This window comes from Cervus elaphus, chromosome 12, assembly GCF_910594005.1.
Source record: "Cervus elaphus chromosome 12, mCerEla1.1, whole genome shotgun sequence".
Classification (NCBI taxonomy): Eukaryota; Metazoa; Chordata; class Mammalia; order Artiodactyla; family Cervidae; genus Cervus; species Cervus elaphus.
The window spans coordinates 62,593,109-62,619,966 of NC_057826.1; the positions used below are offsets into that span (position 1 = coordinate 62,593,109).

Genomic DNA, 26,858 nt, shown 5'->3' on the forward strand with positions numbered 1-26,858 from the left:
TTTTATTATAACAGCTTTTTACCTGTATAGAGAAGGTCTTTGGATTCAGGAGGAAGAACACTGGGTGGTGAAAGTAGTTAATAATTGAAGATAAGTCTGAGTTGTTCCAGGAAGGTGTGAAGAAGCAGAATTTTTAACTTAGTTAGGTGATATGAAAGTACCCAACCAGATGAGACATGTGAGTGCCTCAAGGCTGAGAATCTCACAGTTTTCCATCATTGGCAGTAGCCAAACTTCGGTCATTTTGGATTAGTTGTTATACAGTGTTACAAACTGTGTGACCTTAGAATTGGTGTGGAGTACTTTTATTTAAATACTTGCTAATCACCAGCAAGTTTTTTGTGTCATACTGACAATAACAACCAAATACTTCTGAGGAACAGCATATAATTTGAGGGCTTAGTGTGACACCTCACACCTAATGTCTACCATTATAAGTTCAGAAATCAAAACTGAATAAACTTGGATAAGGCCAAAAAGCCGTTAAAGACCCACTTAGGCTAGCAACTCAAAATTGAATAGAACTGCGTCAAGTTATAAACCTTTCTGGCGACTTAAATGAGGTCCCATAATGCCCATGGTATGTGAAAGTGTTAGTCATTCAGTAGTGTCCAACTCTTTGTGACCCAGTGAACTGTAGCCTGCCAGGCTCCTCTATCCCTGGAATTTTCTAGGCAAGAATACTAGAGCGAGTAGCAATTCCCTTCTCCAGGGGATATCCCCAACCCAGGAACCCAACCCAGGTCTCCTGCATTGCAGGCAGATTCTTTACCATCTAAGCCACCAGGGAAACCCAAATGTATTTGGTCTTTCCTAGCACAATGCATATGTGCTCAGTCATGTTCAACTCTTTGTGACTCCGTGGACTGTAGCCCACCAGGCTCCTCTGTCCGTGGGATTCTCCACACAAGAATACTGCACTGGGTTTCCATTTTCTATTCCAGGGGATCTTCCTGACCCAGGGGTCAAACCTGAGTCTCCTGCGTCTCCTGCATTGCAGGCAGATTCTTTACCACTGAGTCAACTGGTATACTTGACCTATTTTTCTGAATCAAGGAGTAGGTGTCTGCTTCATTAGCCAAGTGACTGATCCAGGTCATAGTGATCAGTGTTGAGGGGAAAATACACTTTTTAAAACCTTGTCCTGGTGATTCCACCCAGTTCCAAGAGTATCTCAAACGTTCACTATAATTTAAATAATAAAGATATGACAGTTACTTGATTGAAACTTACATGTCTTGTTCTTTTCTCCTGAAGGAGGGGCAACCCCCTCCATTTATCTCGTGAGCGGTATCGGAAGCTACATTTGGTGTGGCAGCAGCACTGCATCATAGAAGAGATTGCCAGGAGCCAGGAGACTAATCAGATGTTATTTGGATTCAACTGGCAGTTACTGTGAGCTCCAACCCTGCCTGGCAACAATCACGAAGGAAGACAGGAATGAAGACCGATTCAAAATTATGGAGACCTTGCTGAAGGCTGGGGAAGGGTTGGAGGGTCTTTTGCTCCTTGTCCAGATTCACATACGTCAATAAAATATTCCTTAATGGAGTATTTCTTTCAATTAGCAAACATATGCTTAAACAGGGAAAAAAACAAAACAAAACCATAGATTAATCTGTTTTATGTTCCGGAACACTAAAGAATTGCTTCTTCACCCCAAGTGTCTGATTCTGCTAATAGTTCCAGAAAACTCATTTCCCTTCATCATCTGTCCCATTTCACTCCATCCATCTGAAAAGTGAAGTCACATCAAGCTGTTGGCCAGCATTCTTACATATTGTTTAACTGTTCTATAATTTGGTGTTTCCCCCCCAAATTTGGTTTAGCTAATGGATCACTGGCAAGATTTTAATGATCTGTGATAGTCTTCCTTGCAGCTAAAGAGGAATTCAGAAACCATGTGGTATACTTCAGTTGAGAAAGTTTTCCAAAAAGTAAACATTTTATTAGTATTTCTCTCTTAAGGAAATGCCCCTCATGTTGCACTTACTGTTTCAGCCAGAAATTAAATTTCTGTATGGAGTTTCCATTTCTATGGCAAATTTCTGCTGGTATGGAAAAGCTTTTTTCCCTTGAGGTCAAATTTCTGTAGACCTCAAGAAGAGTTAGGATAATGTATTCATTATTTATCCCTGATGTGACAAAGCCTGCAATCCTCACCTCTGATGGTGAGGATTAGCTTTGTTGGGTTTTGAAATTATACTTTCCATTTTACAAAGGCAAGTTTCTAAAATGAGTTCACTTATCTCTTGATTGTGGCACCACTGTATTTAATAGAAACCTGTTGCAGTTCTGTTTAAACTATCTATAGAATGAGGGTAAAAAAATTCCCCCAATGAGTGGAGCATTGGATGTAAATTAGAACAATCAGATTTAAGCCTGTTCTGTAACCTTCTAATGTTTTTGTAAGACAGATCCTTCATTTGTTATCTGTGTGCAAACTTTTCATAAATTCTGGGTAGATGATGCATACAACCAACCAAAAAAGCCATGTGATCAGTGGTCTGTATCCTGTTATATATAACATGCTGTGGTTGAGCCATCTTGTTTATAAATAACAGAACTCTCCTGAAATCTGTGCATAGACTTCTTGGCTTTAACTTTTTATATTAAGAACTTGTAATATAAAACAGAAGGCAGAAGAGAAATTGAGATCTTATATTTTAGCTTCTGTTGTCTCTGGGATAAAGTTAGAAGTTTGAAAGATGCATTCAAAGACTATCTTATTTTGCCTTTGGTGACCATGGTCATATGTGTTTAAATGTTTTCCTACCTTCTTTTTGCTCAGCAAAAGCAAGCAAATAAAAATATATTTGCAAATTGATGATGCACATTTGGGGTTAGGTTTTTTGGTATCTTTATGTAACATAAGAAAGTCTGGATTTTTCAATAAGGGACTGGCATGAACAAGTATCAGAATCACAATCATGATTTTCTTCTTGAATAATTATCATTCAGAATATATCAGGAAATATTAATAGATACAACTCTAGTGAACAGTTTATAGCTAGTGATGGGTGAGGATTAGAAATTTCAGTATTCAGTTTGTCAAATTTGCCAGTATGATTAAGTGATTACATTTCCCTTTATTTCTTATATAATTCTGTTGGATGGATTGTCTGGAAAGGTTTGAGCCATTTGCCTGGGAAACAGAAGATGCTCACTTCTGCCCTAATCAATTGGCCCCAGTTTAGCAAAGATAAATTGATTTTTCATTTCTAGCCTTTTCCTATCCACTTCATAAATCCTAGAGTTAGGCTCTTAAGCTGCCAGAGGGACTATCCTGCAGTGGCCAGTCAGATCTTTACTGCCAAAGAACCCATTTCCTGTTGAGTTCCATTTCCTGAGGTTGACTCAGATTTCTGCACTGTAGATGAACTTATGTTTCTCAGTGCTGCCCCCAGCCCAGGGGATTTCTAATCATGTTCCAATATCCTCGTTGTTTGCCTTCATCATTGTAAACAATTTAAAAGCTTATGAAGTTTACTTTAAAATGAGCAAAAAGTCACTTTATTTTCTGTAGTGTAGTATGTGGAGGAATTGGTTCAACAGATTGGATCCAAGACTGTGTTTTTCTAATGTTTGGTGAGGGGCTGGCAGGAATTTTAATGATGCAGTGAAGAAAAACATATATCTGTATAATTAATTTATTATGTTGGTGTATGGGTTGTGAGTTCACCCTTTAGTGGTCATTTGTCATTTCGTAACAACTATGCATTTTGGTTCACTGTGATGATGATCTATATTTAGTGACTGCAACATGTTTATACCACTGATTCAAATTCCATCCATGATGAAGTTATACAAATAATGCATATATTGATATCTTTTATTGCAAAATGTAAATTTAAAACTTGTATAATGTTCTGTGCTTTTTGAAATAAAATATCTTATATGTGTATATTTAAAAAGAAAGAAAGGGACTTCTCATGTTTGGGGATTTGGGTTTGAAGTATAAAAAACTACACCTAGAATGGAGCCCTAGCTAAAAGTTATATTTGTCAGCCCCGACAGACCCTTTAAAACACATAGGCATTTTGTGTAATGATCTCCAAACTTTTTCACCATATACTCTTTTATCAGTAAATAATTTTACCTTCTTTGTTTAGGGGCTTTCTCAACACATACTGGCAGACATCATCTTTGGAGAGACTGAAAAGTTTGCAGGTTCCACTAACTTCTTTGGCCCCAGGCAGTGAGGCACAGTAATATCAGTGAGCCCAGGAATATCCTCGTCCCTTTTTTCACGATGACCAGATGGAGAACACTCAGATTGACTTCCACAATGCAACTTCATACAGATTTGTGCTTTCTTTCTCGAGTCCTCTTTGGTCTGTAATAGGAATGTCCCTAACCCAGTAGCAGGTGGACTCAGCCATGGGTCAAGACACCCTGCTTCATGGAGAAACCCTGTTTGTCATTCCTACCACTGGTTCGGCCCATGTATAACCCTTCCATTCTTCACCCAGAGTGTCAGCAGCAACTTCTGTGGCGACATGCTTCTCATAAGAGGTATGAAGTTTTCATTCATCATCCATTTCAATGAGTTTCTGGCAACCAGTGGCTGGGAAAGAGATGTTCATCTTCATTCTGAAGGAGCTGGCTACCTCTGAGTCACTAAGACAAAGAGCTCACCTATTTTTTTAAAAATTAGTTGAGCTAACAGAGTCAGATGAACGTTAAAGAGATGAACCTAATTTTAAAATGGGCAAAAGATTTGAATAGATTTTTCTCCCCAAAGAAGATATACATGTAAATTGCCAGTAAGTACATGAAAAAAGGTGCATTAGTCATTAGGGAAATGCAAATCAAAACCACAATGAAGTACTGCTACATACCCACAAGAATGGCTGTCTTTTAAAGATAAAGATAGATAATGTGTTGGTGAGGATGTGGAGAATTGGGAACAAATACAGGACTTACCTGGTGGCTCAGATGGTAAAGCGTCTGTCTACATTGCGGGAGACCCAGGTTTGATCCCTGGGTCAGGAAGATCCCCTGGAGAAGGAAATGGCAGCCCAGTCCAGTACTCTTGCCTGGAAAATCCCATGGACGGTGGAGCCTGGTGGGCTACAGTCCATGGGGTCGCAAAGAGTTGGACACGACTGAGAGACTCCACCACAGGCAGTCCTCAGTTTGTACAGTAATGAATTACTGCATATATGGTCATGTAAGCTGAAACCATAGAAAGCAATTTTAGTCATCAATGGGAAAGGTACAATTGTTCTACGGCCTTTAAAATTTTTGGTCAAAACAAACTCTTACTGTCAATAGTAAAAGTATTGGGAAATGAAAACAGTCAAGATAATATTTATGTAGTGCAATGTAATTTATAACATTAGAAACATTGAAAATTAAAGTGTTTTCTTTTTTTCTAAAACTTCACAAGAAAAAAGCAACAAGCATGCCTGCCTTCTCTTTGTATAACTTCTAATGATACAGAGTGAGCATCTTTTCTAGGCATTGACAAATTGTCACATTTCTAAGTTTGAATCAGCTTCCAGAGTTTTACTCTTTTGTGTTCCAAAGCCATGAAATACTTCCAAGAGTTCCTTTAGTGTGAAGATTTTTGGTGTTCCTTCCGGAACATTCGTCATAACCACATATATATATATATATATATATATATATATATATATATATATAAAAGTATATAATATATATATATATTTTGAAGTTTGCCTTCGCTAGCTTCTGACACACAGTCTCTCAAATAGCAGTAGTCTCTCAAATTCCATAGTTAACTCCTACTCCTATAACTCCAGTATAACTTATAAAACATCTAGATTTGACTTGAATTTCACTTCCAGCATTATCACTTTAGTCTCTTTGCTGCATTTTTATCTTTGTTGGCCATTCCCTGTTTTGGTTGTCCATTTTTTAAAAATCTCACATGGATTTATTACTGGGAGACAAGGAGACAACACAACTATATAGTTTGCCCTCCATCACTGAGCTGAACAACAGATTTGTAATGTCCAATCACCAGCAAACTCTGAAAGAAGTTACAGAATTGGTCACTGATTGTGACACACATCTGTTATTTAATGATTTGTGGATTGAGAGCTAGCCATGTAATTTGCACTTTATGAAATTACTCAGTTATATACCATCATAAGTGAAATTTGATCCATTTTGTTGAGGACTACACTTTTGAACTGCGTTGTTGGAGAAGACTCTTGAGAGTCCCCTGGACTTCAAGGAGGTCCAACCAGTCCATCCTAAAGGAGATCAGTCCTGGGTATTTATTGGAAGGACAGATGCTGAAGCTGAAACTCCAGTACTTTGGCCACCTCATGCGAAGAGTTAACTCACTGGCAAAGACCCTGATGCTGGGAGGCATTGGGGGCAGGAGGAGAAGGGGACGACAGAGGATGAGATGGCTGGATGGCGTTACTGACTCGATGGACATGGGTTTGAGTAAACTCCGGGAGCTGGTGATGGACAGGGAGGCCTGGCGTGCTGCAATTCATGGGGTCGCAAAGAGTCGGACACGACTGAGCAACTGAACTGAACTGAATTTTAATGAATTAAAACATGGTAACTGGAAAATCTTGCATGTAGGAACTGTGCAAGCTGAGGATATCTTGTAGTAGAGCAGCAACTTTCCTAAAGCAAAACTACAGGATATAAAAGGATGAATAGACACATTAATAAAGGAGACTTTAACATCTCCTGATCCTAGATAAAGTGGACAAAGAATTAAGAAGAATATAGTAGATCTAAACAACATAATCAGTGTGTTGGTTGGGTCCTACAGTAAGCAGATACTGAGACAGATTTGGGAGCAAAAAAGGTTTAAGTTGTTGCACTAAGCCATTCATTCAGTCACAACTGGGCAAGGGAGTACCCAGAAGTGTCCAAGTAGATCATCTAAATTCCACACATATTCCTTCTGTAATCCAAGAGCCGCCCTACCTCCTGCTTATCCAGGTCAATTGCCCCTGCTAAAATGGCAACTCCTTTACTCGCTTGCTAGTTGCATGCAGTCCAAAAGACCACAGCCATAGTTTATAGTTTAGAAGGACCCTTGCTGTGTCCCCTGGCAAGAGTGAACCACTGTTGGGGACCAAGACATCTAACTGTAAAGAGCCCAGAACTGCAAGGACAGAAAGCACAGAATTCTCTAGGGAGTCATTTAAGATGTGATTTGGAGTGATACTTGATTCCCGAATTCCATGTATTCTTCCTGTTAGAAACACAGCAATATATAAAGGTTTCTGATTGAGTGCATTCGTGTGTTTTGTAAATAAGTTAATTTGCATCATTTTTAATACCATTAATTTTAATATTTTCCTTTAGATGTGTTTGATATTTACTATGTAGGTAATAAATATATCTTTTCTTTTCTCTTCCAGTATTTATACCTTATTTCTTCTCTTACTCAATGGACAGGAGAATGGAGTGTGGTTACTTAATAACAAGAGTGAAAATTGATCATAAAAAAGCTTTGTAAGTGATACTCAGGGCAATGAGGAAATCACTAATACTGTTTTCATAGATGAAAAATAATGTGATCAGATTTGCAGTTAGAAAGAGCTCTCTGTCTACCCTGTGGAAAAAACAAAAGACACTGCAAAGACTGGAAAGATCAGCTAGAAGCCTCAACTGAAGTAATGTAGATAAGAAGTGATGACCTAAGAAGGAGAGTGGCAATTGGAATAGAGAAGAATTGATTTTTAAAAGATAAAATATCTCTGTCTCCATTTAGTGCAATCAAGTGTGATTTTAATAAACCAATCAATTAAAAATGCACATATTTCAAGTCATTTTGAGGATAGACATTTCCTTTAGGGGAAATTCATCTCCAGAGGACACTGAAAAGAATTTTATAATAAATGTTATCAAACTGTTAACAAAAATGACTTGAAACAAATGAGCTTATCAGGCTCAGTGTAAAATATAAAATGAAAATAATGCAATTCAATGAATGCCCAAAATCAGTTACTGGAATTTATATTCCTATAAACAAGCCTCAGTCAGGGGAGGTCATAAATTGTTTGTGGCAGCTTCTAGAACTAGTTAGCTAAATTGTAATAGTTGATGTGGTCCTCGATAAACAATATAGATGAACTGAAGAAAGTAAATTATCTCTTGTTGTCATTGTTCAATCACTATGTCGTGTCTGACTCTTTTCGACCCCGCGGACTATAGCATGCCAGGCTCCCCTGTCCTTCACTCATTTCCCAGAGTTTGCTCAAATTCATGTCCATCGAGTTTGTGATGCTATCTAATGATCTCACCTTCTGCTGCCCCCTTCTCCTTTTGCCTTCAATCTTTCCCAGCATCAGGGTCTTTTCCATCAGTCAGCTCGTCCCATCAGGTGGCCAAAGTGTTGGAGCTTCAGCTTCAGCACCAATCCTTCCAATGAATATTCAGGGTTGATTTCCTTAGGATTGACCCGTTTGATCTTGCATTTCGACAGACCCTCAGTCTTCTTCACCACAATTTAAAAGCATCAATTTTTCGGTGCTCAGCCTTCTCTATGGTCCAACTCTCACATCCATACATGACTACTGGAAAAATGATAGCTTTGACTAGATGGACCTTTGTCAGTAAAGTGTTGACTCTGTTTTTTAATATGCTGTCTGAATCTGTCATAGCTTTGCTTCCAAGGAGCAAGTGTCTTTTAATTTCATGGCTGCAGTCACTATCTGCAGTGATTTTGGAACCCAGGAAAATAAAATCTGCGTCTGCTTCCACTTTTTCCCCTTCTATTTGCCATGAAGTGTTGGGACAAGATGCCATGACCTTAGTTTTTTAATGTTGCATTTTAAGTCAGCTTTTACCTTGATGTACTACCCACTAAATTTCTGGAAATTTCACCTGTCATCTGCAGATTCATTTTCTAGAACATTCAATATCCAAGTAACACCACCAGAAAGATATTTTTAAAGATCATATTTATCATCATCATCATCTGATTTCTAAAAATCATATAAATCCCTATCCACTGGATAGTCAACTTTGATTAATAAGACAAAATAGAAGAGCCTGTTCTATTTCAATACAGTTGGCAGTGGAATACTATGACCACTAGGGTGCGCTATTAGCATTGCCAGTCAGTTATTCTACCTTAAAATCACAGAAAGCCATTCAGCTTTTGGAGCTGCTAATCTCTGAACTAGATTGAAAATCACTCATTTTTCCAGACTCTTGCAGACGCAGATCAGGAATCACATCACTTCACCACTTTCTCATTTGAAATTCTGAGTATCCAATGATGCTTTGTTAATTGATGACCTTGAAACAGAGAAAACCTAAAAGACTGAGCAAATATGTAGAGAATTTACTGTTCTAGTAGAACACAATTTGTAAAAAGCTAGGTTTTAACATTTAGTGGTTTGTTGTTTTGTAGTCCATAAAAGTTAGGCATAAATAGGAAGTTGATCAAGAAATAACTATGATTAGAATTACTTTTGTAAATGCAAATTAACTTTTAGTTTCTTTTCTTAACTTTACTAATTTCAATCAATGAGTGTCAGTCTTCCCTAATATTATGGTCTGTTTTAATGATCACCGAACACCAAACACCAACAGCTTAAAAGACAGTAGACTAATATATCCAAAACTGAGATTACTTTGTCTACCTATCCCCCCTCCCCTGCCAATTTTTTCTTACTGGTTCCTTTTTATTTGAAATTTCTTTAATTAGAAATAAAGCCCCTCACAGCAAAATAAAGGATGAAGTTTTCAAAAATGCAAACACTTGAAGTAGTGTATTTAATGTGAATGCATTTCTGTCAAAATGAACATGCTGCTGAAATTGGCTTAAAGAGGTCAAGCGCTCAGAAAGGGAAGTCGCTCAGTCGTGTCTGACTCTTTGTGACCCCATGGACTGTAGCCCACCAGGCTCCTCCATCCATGGAATTTTCTAGGCAAGAGTACTGGAGTGGGTTGCCATTTCCTTCTCCAGGGGATCTTCCCAACTCAGGGATCAAACCCAGGTCTCCCGCATTGTGGGCAGATGCTTTATTGTCTGAGCCACCAGGAGAGGACCCTCCCAAATTTGGCCTGCCACCTATAATTTACTGACCCCTGTTCTAGAGCATCTTTGTAGCCTACATAATATACCTCTAATAGTTATTACGGTGCATCGTAATACGCTTTGCATGTTTGCTAATGCACTCTGAAACTCTTAAGGACAAAGATTGTTTATTCATATGTGTTTTTCCAGTGCATAGCAGAGCTGTTGGCATTGATTGGCTTTAAAATGTTTTGTTTAGTGGATTAAGTAACATTCAAATAGTAACTGGTTAGATTGGCGACAAATTTAAAAAACAGGATTGTTTGCTGGTTTGTGGAAATGCTTGAGCACCAGTCCACTACTAGCTTCACGTTTCAAAAGACTGTGGAGAGTTTTTTTAAAAAGCTTTATTGAGATCCATAGTCAGTGCCTTGGGCCTCTGTATCCTTGGGTGCTGCATATATGGATTCAACCAACCATGGATTGAAAATATTTGAAAAGAAAATTTCAGAAAGTTCCGAAAGCAAAACTTGAATTTTCTGCATGTCATACAACTCTTCAAATAGTATTTATATTGTTAGGTATTATAAGTAATCTACAGATAACTTAAAGTATATGGGAGGGTATGCATAGGTTATATGCAAGTACTATGCTGTTTGCTTTTCTTCTTCCAGTTTTATTGAAATATAATTGACACACAGCACTATACAAGTTTAAGGTGTACAGCATAATACTTTGGCTTACTTACGCCATGAAATGATTATCACAAGTGTAATGAACATCCATCATCTCATATAGATACAAAATAGAAAACAAAATTTTCTTTGTGATGGGAACTCTTAGGATTTACCCCCTTAACAACTTTCATATATAATGCACAGCCTAAAAGACAAGAAAGAAAAAAAAATCTTAAAAAAGCAGTGTTAATTATATTTATCATGTTGTACATTGCATCTCTAGAACTTATTTATCTTATAAATGGAAGTTTGTGTCTTTTGACTGCCTTCATTTTCCCCTCCCCACCATCTTGCCTCTGGTAACCACAAATTGATCTCTATGATTTTGTTTGAAGTGTAATTTATCTACAACACTGTTAGTTCCTACTATGCCATTTTATACAAAGGACTTGAGTATCCTTGGATTTGGGTATCTGCAAGGAGGACCTACAGGAGGGGTGGTGGTCTGGAACCAATCCTCCAGGAATACCAAGAGATGACTGTAACTCACATACCATACAATCTACTCATTTAAAGTGTACCATTCTGAGAGCTTTAAAAATCGAGATATAATTCACATATTATTAGTTTCAGGTATACAACATGAGGGGCTTCCCTGATGGCTCAGACAGTCAAGAATCCGCTTGCAATGCAGGAGACCAGGGTTCGATCCCTGCCTGGGTCAGGAAGATCCCCTGGAGATGAGAATGGCAACCCACTCCAGTATTCTTGCCTGGAGAATCCCAGGGACAAAGGAGCCTAGTGTACCTCTGTCCAAAGGGGTTGCAAAGAGTAGGACACAACTAAGTGATTAAGCATGCATGCATGCATACAATATGAGATTTGATTTAGAAGAGAGTGGGAAAGCAAAAGTTATGTGGTCTCTTTTCCTTGAATTGCACACTGGTTCACTGTGGTATTGTACAAACAATGGAAATAACTAGACTTATTTCCCGTTTAGATTTAGAGGAAGCTTAAGAAGTAGCAAATCAGTGGTTATTTGAATGTGGGTAAAGGAAGCTACAAATGAAGGGAAAGAATAAAGTATGTTATTTATTCTGTCCTGGAGAAAGGAAGCTGTGTTGAAAGAGGCTTTATGTTCTGTGGGGAACTCAGGATAAATCTGAACTTTGCTCATTATCCTAGAATACACTCTAAGGCTGATCCTAGAAACAGAGTCTCATTGATTCAGGCTCGGTTATCCAGAGCACACATCTGTAGATTTGAGTTGTTCTTCTCTGCCATATTTTTGTCAGTCTTACTGTATTAGTTGGGCTTCCCCGGTGGCGTTCGTGGTAAAGAACCCACCTGCATGATGAATTGCCCCCAAAACTTAATGCTTAAAACAACAGCAAACATTTATTGTATCACATCCTTTCTGTGGGTCTGGATTTTGGGTGTGGCTTAGTTGAGTGGTTCTGGCTCGAAGTATCTCACAGGGTGGTAATCAAAATGCCAGCTAAGCCTGCCGTCATCTGAAGGCTTGGCTGGGTCTGGAGGATCTGTTTCCAAGAACAGTTCACTAAGATGATTGGCAAATTGGAGTTGATTATTGGTGTAATGCCTGAGTTCCTTGCCAGATAGCGAGCTCCAAGTGGCTGCTTAAGATCCTCATATTGTAGCACTGGCTTTCCTCTAAGTGAATGATCCAAGAGAGCATAAAGTGGAAGCTGCAAAGTAAGTCAGAAAGAGAAATATAAATATCATATACTGGTGCATATATATGGAATCTAGAAAGATGGTACTGATGAATTTATCTTCAGGGCAGTAATGGGGAAACAGACATAGAGCACAGACCTATGGACCCCAAGGGAGGGGAGGGGAGGAGAGGGTGGATGCTTGGAGGGTGTAACTTGGAAACTTATATTACCACATGTAAAATTGACAGACAATGGGAACTTGCCATGTGCCTCAGGGAACTCAAACAGGGGCTCTGTGACAATCTAGAAGAGCCGGATGGGGCAGGAGAGGGAAGGAAGGTTCAGGATAGAGGGGACATGGGTGTACCTATGGCTGATTCATGTTGATGTATGACAGAAACCATAAAATTCTGTAAAGCAAAAATCCTTCAATTAAAAATATTAGGTGGCCAAAAGAAAAAGCGGAAGCTGCAAAGTATTTTATAGCCTAGACCTGGAATTTACACAAGTTCTGAAAAAGCCTATTGGTTACACAAGGCAGCCCAATTCAGTACGGGAGAGACTATACAAAGGTAAAGATACCAGGAGGCAGTGATCATTGGGGGCCATCTTAGAGGCTGGCTACCACATTTATTTATTTTGTAGTATGTATATATGAGATACGTGTATCTCAAAAGGAGATTCCTGAGTTCTTGTACCAGCTCTTGAATAATATATTACCTTGCCATTTATCCTAATTGAACAAATATCTCTTGGAACAGACCAGTAATTGTCAAATGGAAAACACCAGAGGAAAAAAAAGAGGCCTGGGAAGCCATTTTCCTTGGGAATTCCTATACCTGTGGCATTAACTCTCACTATAATATATACTCTCAGTATAATAATATTCATTGTTAAACTTCCTAGTCTGCTATACGGTGCTGGTGCTCAGCTGAGTCTGGCTCTTTGCGACCCCTTGGACTGTAGCTCAGCAGGCTCCTCGGTCCATGGAATACTCCAGGCAAGAATACTGGAGTAGGTTGCCATTTCCTACTCCAGGGGATCTTCCAGACCCAGGGATCGAACCCACATCTCTTGTGTCTCCTGCATTGGCAGGTTGATTCTTTACCACTGCAACACCTGGGAAGCTCCACTCTGAAATACACTGTTGTCTTATTCTTAAGAAATTTATCATACAGCACTTCCTTTTGCACTGCACTTTTTTTTTCCTCTTCAACTCTTTAGATACAGCTGCTGGACTGCTTTCTCACAGACTTTTCTATTTCTCTTATCCTTCATGGATTTGCAAATGAGAGTTGGTCATAAGACAATCAGAAGAATAATCATCATTCCAACGTTTGGAGAACCCAGCTGTATCTACTAACTCATTTAAAATAAACAATAGTTCTGTGAATAAATTCACTCAAACCCTTATCTATGATAGCAGAGATTATATCGGTAGCTTGAAGAGGACACACTATATTTGCTAAGTGAGTGTAAAATATTCTTTTCAAATGGAGAATAGCTATTTGAAATCCTGCTGTCCATAATTTCAATGAATCTGGACTTTGTTTTCCCCTATAAACGTCTTTAAAACTAAAGAAAATTATTTACAGAAACACTGATCCTTTCCAATTCAAATTACTTGCCCTGACAATACCCTGAAGTGAACTATATTCTGTGAGACAAAGTAACGGAAAAAACAACTTGTGGTTTTCATCAGTGGAAAGAAAACAATTTGGCAACTTCTTAAATTTTGAATAGAACAAGAGAGCTGCATCATCAAGTGCCTTTAATGTACGTTTTGTCCTGCTTTTTATCCAAGGATCTAGACATGACAGTAGAAGTGCCTGCTGTTTTTCAAAGAATGTCAAGAGGCTGTGGCGTTTCCCGAGCAAGAAACAGATTCAATAATAGTTATAGACTGAATATAGGATTCATATTTAACCATTATATATTCTGAATCAACTTTAATCATAAGGTCACTTAAGGAAATAAAAAGATTTAAAGTAAAATGAAGCTCAGAATTCATCACAATCTTTTCAGTCCATGGGATTTCAGACTCCCGTGAATCACTGTGATTATTAAGTAAAAACAGCACTGGACACGGGAGTTTACGAGATTGGAGTTCGGTTCTTCCACTAATTAGTTTTATAGCTCTAGGAAAGCTGTTAACCTCTTTGAGCTTTTTCTTCTGTAAGTTGGTGGGTAAGGATGGCAGAGGGGTTTTTATCATAAGGTTTCCTCTTTACAAAAGAGCTTGATACACCAAAGACAAATTAGCCCACAGAGCCTCGTTGCTCCGCCCTTCTCGCTTTTCAAGTCTTGGAGGGACTCCCGCAGTGTTGCCCAGAAGCCCATACTTCTGGGCACCTCACGGGGGCTTCTCATTGAACCCTTCACCGGGGGTGTTTCCCAAAAAGGGAGTGAAATCTTGTTCTTCATGAATGTGAAAACCGTAAGGATACGCCGGGCTCCAGGCTGACTCCTTTCTGGCGGTCTCGGTCTCTTTTCCTCCTTACACTTTTAGGCCTGTCCCCAGTACACACCAGTGAATAGCTTCATGTTAGGCTGTTCTGGGGACAGAGCCAATTTGCCAGATCCTGGCAGCGAGGGTTCTGAGGAGGTGGCAAGGCAGGGCCTCAAGATTTGGGGCCCTTCGCGACCGAACTCCTCGGCGTGTGTAAATTCGTATCGTGACAAAGCATTTCCGATCTTCCTCCGAAAAGACCAATCCTGGCGTCACAACTGTGTCTCTATAACCAAGATAACTGCTGAGCTAGGACGACGCCACTACGCGCCAACCACCAGTCTCAGAAGCCCTACTTCGCTGCTCGGGACGAGCGGGCAGTTGCGGCTGAGGCTGGAACTACAAGGACCAGAATTCCCGCGCGCACGCGCGCTGCCATTGTGATGCTCCTTTCCCGGTAACTCGCCCTCTCAGGCAAACCTGAAGATAGCGGCAATTCTCCGGTGGGGGGCGGAGACGCTCTTTGCCTGACTCTCCGCCCCTTTCGTGATAGGCAATGGGACCAGCCAACCGACTTGGCGGGCTTGGGACGCGCTCTCCAATCAGCACCTGTGGCGGAGAGGTGGGCGTGCGCACTGGCAGGGCAGGTGGGCTAGGCTGTGCTGGGTTGCGAAGGGGGAGAATAACGTCGGGTCGGGTCAGCGGGCGCTGCAGTAGTCGCCGCAGCGGCGATGGGAGCGGTGGGGACAAGGTGGCGGCGGCGGCGGCAGGAGGAGGAGCAGAGGCTGGCACAAGCACAGCGGCTGGGGGCGGCCAGCAGCAGCAGTAACAGCAGCAGCCGCCGCCGCCGCCAGTAAGCGCGGACGGTACCCGAGGGGACTACCCAGCCTGCCGGCCCTCGAAGCCGCGCTCCGGTCCCGCCGCAATTGGCGGCGGGGGATGGGCAGGCGGCGGCCGTCCCGCCTGCTGAGGGTTGACCGCTGCCGGTCCCGGCCCTGAGCTGGACTCGAGCCCTCCTTCCGAAATCCCTGCGACCGCCACGGCCCAGGTAGGACACACCCCCCGCGACCCCCCAGGACGCCGCTGGGGGAGCCCCGCCTCCCGCCCTCTCTCGGTCCTGACCCCCTCCTCCGGCCGCACCCCTCGCCCAGCGACGGACCCTGGTGCAGAGGGGAGGGGTACTGGAGACTCCTCGGCCGCTACCCACGCCCTGGGCTTGTGCCAGACTCGGTCACTCCAACTCGGAGACCGTCTGCTGCTCCCCGGTTTCCCCGGAGGGTTGTGCCCCGTATCTCCAGAGGCTTTTGGCGTCTTCACTGAACTTGGAGGGTCGCAAAGCTTCGTTCTGTTTCTCTCTCTGTGGGTGACCCACATACCACTTGTATTCATGCTGCTTCGGGTACCAGGACTGAACACAGAGGATTCTCAGGATATACTAAACACTTTTTTCCCACCCCGCTTTCTCAGATCTAATAGAAGAGGGCACGGGACTATAGAATCTGTTTGTTGTGTAGTAACGACCGTGGAGGCCATGACTTTCTGATACTTAGGGTGCGAGGTAGACCTGAGAGATTTGCTCCTTATTTCCTTTGACCAACATGGTGTTGACACCCTGGGATGTTGCGGGAGGGACAAAAGACCCCACACATACCTACTATCAAGTCAGAAGTAAATAATCCAGTGGATGCCAGGATACTTTATCCACAGTGAACTTAATTTTGTTTCAGTCGTGGCTGCTTTAGAGGTATAAATGACATTGAGTTGTACTTTGCTTTGAATTAAAGTTGATAGGTGGCAGCAATCCGGTATTAGCTCTTCTCATCCTTCACTTTAGAAATTGTTCTTTCTTTGAACATTAAAGAGGGCAATTTTATAATAACCTATGTATTATGTAAAGATGCTTTGGTATTAAATAGAAATTAAGTTTTTAACACATGTGTGAGGATCATGATATTATGAATGGGCACCTGCACACACACGGAGAATCCACTCCGTGTGTTTTGTTACAGTGCTTGGTTCTGATCTGTTAATAACAGTTGCATTGATTTCTAAATACTGATTTGCTAAGCTAGACCACAAAGATATATTTGTTGTTTTCTTTTGGCTGAATAGAATAGAGTAACGTTCATTTGTCAGGGAAAGGATGATGGGCGATTTATTTTAAAGCTGAATGCTGTTTCTTTTTAATAAAGCCGTAATCATGACAAATATTACTTATATGACTAATCTTGAAGAATTCATCTCAACTCTAAAATTTTTTCAGATAGCAAGTGTGTGAACTTGGATGATGTTTTGTGCTCTTTTGAAGTTGAAAACATGCTGAAAGGAGTGTCTAATTTAGAAGCTTATGTTTTCCAGGTGATACATTTTTGTTTAGGCACTAAGAGGGATGTGGTTATAAAAGAAAGTTTTTCTAGTAACTTTTCCTTTATGACAGAATGTTACAAAAATGATTTTTCATCTTTTAGTTTTAGACACATAAAAGAAATTGAAGTCCCTAGCGTCATTAATTGGTAATATTACGTTGAAATAAATTTGATCTTCAGGAGGAGGCTAAGAGTACTGTACATTTCTCATTATCTTATACTATAGTTGATACATAATATAGGAAATTCTTTATTGTATTATGTATAACTTCAGATTTTTGTGTCTTCTTTTGACTTCCTTTTAAATACTTATTATTTTAATGCCTTGGGAAATCTTCATGAGATTAAGGCTCATTTGCTTTAGTGAAGCAAGTATAATACAAAAAACTTTTGAGGATATTTTACATTAAAAATAAAAAGCACCAAAATGTGACAGTGATAGATTGTGGTTTTTTCATTGTAAGTAAATATTACAGAGCTGAGTATGCTATGACATGGAATTTAACTTTGGTGGTGATGGGGGAAGCAGGCAATTCTTTATAAGTTTTGTATCTTAAAGTAATGATGATTTGCTTGCAATTCAGGAGAGACTGTGAGCTGGAACCACGAAACTAAGGTGCTCTCAGATTCCTAATCCTCATGGTAAATGTTTGTTGTCTGAAAAAAACAAGAAATGGTATAAAACAAGAGAAAATGTTTGAACATTACTGAACTAGTGACAGATGAATTGATCAGCAAATAAAAAAGCATTTGAGAACTAATGGAGAGTATAGCTTGCTTCCTTTTCCATTAAAAAAAAAAAAACTCTAATAGAAAAATTATTTTTTTTTCTTTTTTTTTCTTCATTTATTTTTATTAGTTGGAGGCTAATTACTTTACAATATTGTAGTGGTTTTTGTCATACATTGACATGAATCAGCCATGGATTTACATGTATTAGAAAAATTCTTTTATAGATACGTGGCATTCTTTACAGTTTGAGTGCATGTTATTCAAAATTACTAGAGTCATGTGTTTGTTTCTTTGCTATTTTTGAGGTTTTTGAGAAACACTCAAAATATAGCTGGAGCTATATCAGTTTATTTGGTTAGTATTTAATATGGCAGGACATATAATATTTATACATTTTGAAATATGAAATTAAATGTTTATACTGTTTTACTTCGTTGTCATTTTGTTGCTGCTGTTGTTATTCAGTATTTTGTAAACAATAGCACTGATGATGGTAGATTCCCCTCCCTGCCCCCCCAGTCCCAGGCTTCAGTGAATAGAATCTTTGGGTTGAAAATACTTTTTTTTTTCTTTTATAGCTTTTGTGCTGTAAATACTCAGTGTTTTTAGGTTAAATATCATATTTCCATATCTGATAAAAGAACTTTCAGGTCTATATGAAAAAAGTTTGGGATTTTAGAGCTGAATTTTGAGCATAATTACAACACATATTACCCCTCACAAGTTTCTGTCAATATCTTGTGATCCTTGGTTGTAAGTTTAAAACATAGATTGAAATTATATTTTTTACATAACATCAATGCCAGTTTTGTCAGAAAATTTCTTTTAAACAAGTGATTTTTAAGCAGACTTCTTGGTATATTTTCATTTATGGTATATGACTAAGTTAAGCATAATGATTCTTGTCTGTGTGGTTAATAGTTTATGTGTTCTTAATAATAAATTGAGTCATAATACTTATCAAGTTTTGTTAGCATTTGGAATTTTTCTGTGATTTTTTTTTTTCTTTCTTTAACATTTGTATATAAGATCCTTGGTATTTGGAATGTTGATAGCTGCTTTTTATTGTTTTAAGCTATTGAATTTCACTTCAGTTAGAGTAGATCTTCCCAAGGTAAAAAATTAAGTGTTCTTGGAAGAGAACCTCAATACTTTGTAATGTCCTATATGGGAAAAGAATCTCAAAAAGTGGACATATGTATAATTGAGTCACTTTGCTGTCCACCTGAAACTCGGGCAACATTGCAAATCAGCTGTGTTGTTGTTTAGTCGCTCAGTTGTGTCCGACTCTTCGCAACTGCAAGGACTGTGGCTTGCCAGGCTTCGTTTATGGGATTTCCCAGGCAAGAATACTGGAGTGGGTTGCCATTTCCTTCTCCAGGGGCTCTTCCCGATCCCAGGATGGAACCTAACTATACTCCAATAAAAATTAAAAAAGAGAAAACAAGCCCTGGATTGTTGTTGTGTCTCCTGATGAATGGGAGGTAATAGCTTTGTAGCTCCTTTTGTTAAGCTGTCAAGATTTAAACTAACCGTGTTTAAGAATCGTTATTATATATTATACATATATATGTGTATATATTAGATATTTATTTTAGAGACTTTGCATCTATTGAAAAGGCGAAATAAGTATTTTTTAATGTTTGTGCTAGAAAACTTATTTGCCATTATGTCTATTTTTACTGACATGCGCTTATCATCATTTTTATACTTTAATTTTATTTTGTCTTTCTGAAGTTCCATGTAATTGTCTTTTTAAATAAATGATTTTGCATTGTTTCTCTGATCTCATTTGAGCCACGTGATTATCTAAATACTGTATTTTGCTAATATTGGTCTAACATTTAGTTTTCCATGTGTGTTGTGTGTTATGGATTAATTTTGGAAAGCCCTGCCCTCAACTTTTTTCCTTGATCTGCTAGGTGCCTCATTGTCTAAAATTTCTCAGAAAAAGTTTTACCAGTATTTTTCAGTGACTAATGCAGAGATGAGAGGAGGAAAATAGAGGGGGAAATGAATAGCTAAAGAGAAAAATATGAGCCTTGCTTCTCATGAAATTTGATTTGAAAACATCATCTGGAAGCTAAATTGTATGGTAAATAGTAAGCTAGATTAGGACTTCATTTATACTGCACTTGTCTAGCACTTAAAATATTCAACCCATCCAAGACCAAAGTCAGCCCTGTTGTAACTTCTTTAATTATATAGGTGAAGGTGGCACTATTTATTCAATCACCCAGTTTCAAAAATCTCACTATTTCTTTTTTCTTTTCCCCCGATTCTACCTGCACAAACCCTGTCCCTTTCATTTCTACTGCTACCACCTTAATTTAGCCTCTCTGATCTTCAGTATCTCTCCTTAGAACTATTGCAGTTCAGTTCAGTCGCTCACTTGTGTCCGACTCTTTGCAACCCTATGGACTGCAGCACGCCAGGCTTTCCAGTCCATCATTAACTCCAGGAGCTGACTCAAACTCATGTCCATTGAATTGGTGATGCCATCCAACCATCTCATCCTCTGCTGTCCCCTTCTACTCCCACCCTCAATCTTTCCCAGCATCAGGGTCTTTTCAAATGAGTCAGTTCTTCGCATCAGGTGGCCAGAGTATTAGAGTTTCAGCTTCAGCATCAGTCCTTCCAGTGAATATTCAGGACTGATTTCCTTTAGGATGGACTGGTTGGATCTCTTTGCAGTTCAAGGGACTCTCAAGAGTCTTTTCCAACACCACAGTTTCAAAAGCATCAATTCTTTGGTGCTCAGCTTTCTTTATGGTCCAACTCTCACATCCATACATGACTACTGGAAAAACCATAGCTTTGACTAGACGGACCTTTGTCAGCAAACTCATGTCTCCGCTTTTTAATACGCTGTCTAGGTTTGTCATAGGTTTTCTTCCAAGGAGCAAGTGTCTTTCAATTTCATGGTTGCAGTCACTACCTGCAGTGATTTTGGAGCCCAAGAAAATTAAGTTTTTCACTGTTTTCATTGTTTCCCCATCTATTTGCCATGAGATGATGGGACTGGATGCCATGATCTTAGTTTTCTGAATGTTGAGTTTTAAGCCAACTTTTTCAGTCTCCTCTTTCACTTTCATCAAGAGGCTCATTACTTCTTCTTTACTTTCTGCCATTAGGGCGGTGTCATCTGCATATGTGAGGTTATTGATATTTCTCTCAGCAACATTTAAATATTTGTTAAATATCTCCTATGTTTCTGTGGTAGGGGGGTTAGAGATTCAGCAGGGAACAAGACAGAAATTATCTCACTTTTAGAATTTGCAGTAGAGTGGGAAGAGATAATCGTAGAACAAGAACTTACAAGTGTTCCAAGAATCGTGAAGGGAAAATGTAGACTGCCGCATAAATGTATTAACTGACAGACCTACAGTCTGGGAGTGGTTCAGGAAAGTCTTCTATTTTATCAACCACAGTTTATTCTGCATAGTCTACCAGTTTCAGAGATTAGTGGATATTTTGTAGCTATAAGCAGTTAAATGATTTAAAATAAATGCTTTAAAATGAAGATATTTAATACAAATTAAACGTTCATACAACTTCTGAAACAGCTTTGGACAAATCCTTTCCAGACACCAGAACACTTTGAAAACTTTTGCCCTGAAGAGGCCACCCTCTCCCTCCAGTGTGGGTTTCAACTTTGGGTTTTCCCAGGTCTCAATTGGTTTAAGTACTGACAGAATTCCTATGTTATGTTTCACACTCTTTGAACATCAAAAGTTAGGAGTAGGCACTTTGAGTAAGAGGGTGTGTATGGTTACAAGAAAGAGGTCTTACAGGTAGATAGAGTCTCTCTGTAGCCAGAGTCCAGAAGCTTATAGGTGAGTTATTAAATGTACAAGTAACTAGGATATAGTTTGAATATCTTTATAAGTTTTAAATATATAAATTCATTTGTAAATCAGAAAAAATATCCCTTATCATATGCTGGCTCCTAATTTTTGGTTTATAAAATGAGGTTAGTATAGCCACAAATCTCAATGCTTAGTAAACAAATGAATGAAACTGTTAATTTTGCATCAAGATGAGATCTGAATCCTTTCTCATCTCTGTGAGAACATGTCATAGGACCTTAGATTAATTAACCTCTTTGCCTCGGTACACACACACATACACAAGTATATATACATATATAGTTTTGCTATTTTTAAAAAGTTAATATACTTTAATTATAATGAAGATCACTACAGAAAAGGTTATTGATTTTTTTTTTGCTATTTTTAAAAAGAAGTTAATATACTTTAATTATAATGAAGATTACTACAGAAAAGGCTCTTTATTGATTTTTTTTTTTTCTTAGTGGGAGGATCATAGACAATGCATTGTTTGGTTGGTCTGGCTATAGTAGATTTTACCCAAGGAATGGTCTTGAGTGTTTTCCTTACAATCTGGTTATGTAAGTTACACTGTACTTTCTATAGGGGAAGAATTTGTTTATGTGTTGTTAGTATCAGTAGCCAGGGAGAGGAGAACTAGGTTGTTTACACTTTTATCTGTTGTAGGTAATTGTAACCATAACTGACTTGTAAAGTTTCTCTTCACTTTTAATAGATATTTTGCTTTCTTGAATATATGAGCCCAGGGAGAGTCCATATTGCTGGAGGTATAATTTATCTCTTGTGAAAGTTTAGAAGGAACAGTTGAAGTGTGAGTGGTGACTAAATTTTCTTTCTCTTTTGCTGTCAGAAAATAGGGTTTTTCATTTCTTCATTTCTTTTAACCAACCCTTTAGAGAGGCTTTTACTAAAACCTGCAACATTAAAAAAAAAAAATCTTATGGAGTTTATCCTATTCTTGACCCTAACTTCTGTTGTTTATGTTAGTATTATTAGATATTTTGAAAAGCTTAGCTCGTGTGTAATCTTTGTATATTTGTGTCTACACTTTAGTTTTATCTTGAAAGCATCTGATTTTTAACTTTAATAATAAGATTTGTTTAGTATGTTGATAGTTTCCCTCAAATTTGGAAAAATTTCAGACATTTTTTCTTCAGGTTTTTTTTTTTTTTTTAGCTTGTAATCTCTTTGGGCCAAAAAATGTATTCAGAAATTAAAATATTTACTGAAACTGTAGAGAAACTTTATATAAGAAAACATGGTTACAATAACTGACAACAAAAGTATAAACAACCTCTCTATTCTCTCTTTCAGGGATTCCAGTTATATGTATGTTAGATTTTTTGATGTTATCCTTTTGTGCATTGATGCCCTGTTTAGTTTCTGTCTTTTTCTATGTATGTTTAATTTTGGATGTTTCATTTTTCTTTATCTTCAGCTTCACTAATCCTTTCTTTCACAGTGGTTAAGCTGGTATTCATCCTATCTAGTGTATTTTTAAAAAATCTCAGATGTATACTTTTCATGTCTAGAAGTTCATTAAAAAAAAAAAAAACTCCCCATTTCTTTGCTCATGCTTAATGCTTTTCTCTATTTTCTTAAATATATTTGTATTAGCTGTTTTAAAGTTCTTGTCCATCATTTTATCATCTGCACCATTTCTGAGTCTGTTTTTATTGATTGTTATTTCTCCTTGTTTGTATCCCTGGTAATTTCTCTTTGGATGCCAGACATTATGATTTTACACTGTTGTGTGCTGAATTTTTTTTTTTTTTAATTTTCATAAATGTTATGGGGATTTGTTCTGGGATACAGTTATTTGAAAATAGTTAGATGCATTCATGGCCCTGGATGTTTTGAAAGATTTTTAAAAAATTTTTCCACTCTGTGACTATACAGACTATTCACAGACCTGTGTGATCATTAAGGATTGTTCTGCCTGCACCTTTCTAGTTGTTCTTTGCTTTGTTACACAGATGAATTCATAAGTACTCAGCCAACATTTCAAGAGGAACTACCTCTAGATATCAAGAGGCATGTCTTTGTGCCACTCTCTTCACTGTTTTGCCTTGCCTTGGCCTTCTCAAAACTCTTAGTTCTGTCTCTTCAACTCAGTGAGACTGCTTAGTTCTGTTTGGGTTCCTCATTCCTATGCCGCAGCCTGAAAACTCTCAGGCGATAAGCTGGGGGCAATCTTAAGGATTACCTCACTCATTTTCTTTTGTGGATCCATATTCTGTGCTGCCTGTTGTTTGGTGTCTAAAATCTTTTGTTTCATATATTTTGTCTGTTTTTCCCGTTTAAGGTGGGAGGCTAAATCTGGTCCCTGTTAACTGTGGTGGTCAGAAGCTAAAGTGGTCTGGTGGGTATATGAAATCTCAAACAAAGAGGAGTCGTATTTCAGAGTTATGCTGTCATTAGAAACTTGTATTATCGTTATGCCCAAACATAGTTTCAGAAATATTTTCCTTACTCTTTAGACACGTCATAAGCTCTTCTGATGATTAATTCTAGGACTGTTCTCATTGAAATTAAAATTGTAGGTAAAAATAATTTTCCTGTTTTTCTATTAAAGAACAGAATCTTACATAAGCTATGTATGGCACTTATAGAACCATGCTGTTATCTGTTTAGCTTCCTGCAAATGTAGGAGAATGTTTTGCTTCAGCCTGTCTGGGTAATAGTAGCTGTAACTGGACTTGCTTTGCTCTGGCCTTCTGTCCTCCCCTGCGCTGAGGGCCTCAATGGTTCTGCCTTCTCTATTTTAAGTTGAATGAAGTCCATTCTCTTCCTAGCCTGATTTTTGCAGTCTGAACTCAATTTACTTTCAGGTTTACATGTTCTCTCACTGTAATCAGAACTCTTTTCCCTTTGGGCTCATGCATGCATTCATTTTCTCCATACTTGTATGCTTTGCTCCTTTTCTTTTCTGCTCCTTTGCTTACACCTCAGTTAGTTTTTGTCATTAAACAAACTACCCCAAAGTTCAGGGACCAAAATAATAATTCATAAACTGTTCTGTGGGTTGGCAGTTTGACTGGGTTCAGCTGAATGGTTCATTTGGTCTTGTCTGGGTTCATTTGCTCTTGTCTGTGTGAAGCAGTCACCTAGCTCGGGTTTCTTCATTATCTCGGTCCCAAAACCAGCCAAAAGTGCATAAGTGCTTTTTAACCTTCTGGGTCATATTTGTTGATGTCCCACTGATCAAAACAAGTCATAGGGCCAACCTGAGTTTCCAGAATGGTGAAGAAACTCTGCCTTTCAATGGCAGATGGAGCAAGGTCACATTATTAAGGCATGTGTATACAGTAATGGGAGAATTTGGGGCTATTTTGCAATCACCAAACCACTATAAATTCTATCTAGCTCCTCTAAGAAACCTGGTATGATCATCTTAGCTCATGTTAATCTCCCCAATTCTGACTTATCATATGTGTTGGCCCTTGCAGTTTGATTTCAATTAACTTATATATTTTGCCTTTTTAATCCAGAAAATTATTAATACTGTTAATTTCTGGTTTTATATTATGTGTTCTACTTCAAAAAATAATTTGGAAATAATTGTTCAACTTCTTCCTTTGATTGTAATCTCATTGAGGGCTAAACTACACATTTATACTTCTTTGTACTTTTCTATATGTTTGTTATTATTGAATCACAGTATGTTAAATTGGGCTTCCCAGGTGGCACTAGTGGTAAAGAATCCTCCTGCCAATGCAGGAGACATAAGAGGTGCAGGTTCAATCCCTGGGTCAGGAAGATTCCTTGGAGGAGGGCATGGCAACCCTCGCCAGTGTTCTTGCCAGTATACCATGGACAGAGGAGCCTGGCGGGTTACAGCCCATGGGGTCACACTGAGTTGGACACGACTGAAGCAATTTGGCACATACATTAAATTTAAAAGTCAACTGTCACTTATTTACTTGAGGACTACTGCTTTTTTTCAACTGTCTAGGTGGTAAAAGACATTTTGTTCATCTTTCCATTCATTATTTATTCAATGATTATTCTGTGGTAGGTATTATACTAGGTACTGAGAATACAAAGATGAGGAGATTTCTGCTCTTGACCTCAAGAAATTTATAGTTTTGTAGGAAAACTTTGTAAAGTGTCTTAGAAGACATGTGATTTTGCAGTTGCTTGTAAGCCTGTCCTTTACTCTGAACCTAGATTTCTGCCTCATGCCCAACCCACAGGTTACCTGACTTTTCCCCACTGTATAGATGTGACAGTCTTTTGCTGTCATACTGCTAGATGGTTGTTGCCTAATCTAGATTGTGTCTGGCTCTCCCTTCTCTGCTTTATATTACTGTTATCTGTTACTATTCTTTTTAAGAGTCATTAGTTACTCAGTCATGTCCAACTCTTTGGACCCCATAGACTGTAGCCTGCCAGGCTCCTCCGTCTATAGAATTTTCCAGGCAAGAATACCAAAGTGGTTGCCATTTCCTTCTCCAGGGGATGTCTGGACCCAGGGATCAGACCCAGGTCTCCAGCATTGCAGGCAGACTCTTTACTGCTTGAGCCCCCGGGGAAGCCCTAATCATAGGGTAGGTAAAATGTGTGTGTACAGTTTAAAGAGGAAAGCAAGTGGACAAGAGATAGAACATTGCCAGTATCTCAGAAGCCCTTTCTTTATCTCATCCCTCTTTTCTTGTGGTGGTTTAGTCACTGTCGTGTTTAACTCTCTTGATCTCATGGACTATAGCCTGCCAGGCTCCTCTGTCCATGGGATTTTCCAGACAAGAATACTGGAGTGGTTTGCGGTTTCGTTCTCTAGTGAATCTTCCCGATCCAGGGATCGAACATGGGTCTCCTGCACTGCAGGCAGATTCTTTACCAACTGAGCTACTAGGGAAGCCCTTTTCTTACTCCAAAGGAATTCATTCTTATGCTTTTTATGAAAAATCATTTCTTTGTTTTATTCTTTATAGACTTAGTACCTATATTTGCACCCTGTTTAGCATAGTTTAGTTTTGCTTATTTTTGAACTTTATATGGAAGGACTTACATTGTATATATACTTTTGTATTGCTTGATTTTTTTCAATTATCTGTTGTCTTAACTGGTGGCTCAGGGTAAAGAATCTGCCTGCCAATGTAGAAGATGTCTGTTTGATCCATGGGTCAGGAAG

At 38.7% G+C, this 26,858-nt stretch overlaps 2 protein-coding genes across 8 annotated transcripts in view; both read left to right on the top strand.

Annotated features, from left to right (window-relative positions):
• Positions 1-3,918, top strand: part of UBR1 (ubiquitin protein ligase E3 component n-recognin 1) — a 135,207-nt gene extending 131,289 nt beyond the window's left edge. For both annotated transcript variants that reach the window (XM_043919189.1, XM_043919190.1), the window contains exon 47: positions 1,258-3,918. In XM_043919189.1, the coding sequence (XP_043775124.1) occupies positions 1,258-1,399 (142 nt within the window). In that variant the 3' untranslated portion in view covers positions 1,400-3,918. The remainder of the gene's footprint in view (positions 1-1,257) is intronic.
• An 11,494-nt stretch (positions 3,919-15,412) lies between these two features.
• The window catches only part of TTBK2 (tau tubulin kinase 2), a 129,302-nt gene continuing 117,856 nt past the window's right edge, over positions 15,413-26,858 (top strand). For all 6 annotated transcript variants that reach the window (XM_043919116.1, XM_043919115.1, XM_043919114.1 and 3 more), the window contains exon 1: positions 15,413-15,823. The gene's annotated coding sequence lies outside the window, so the exon portion shown is untranslated. The remainder of the gene's footprint in view (positions 15,824-26,858) is intronic.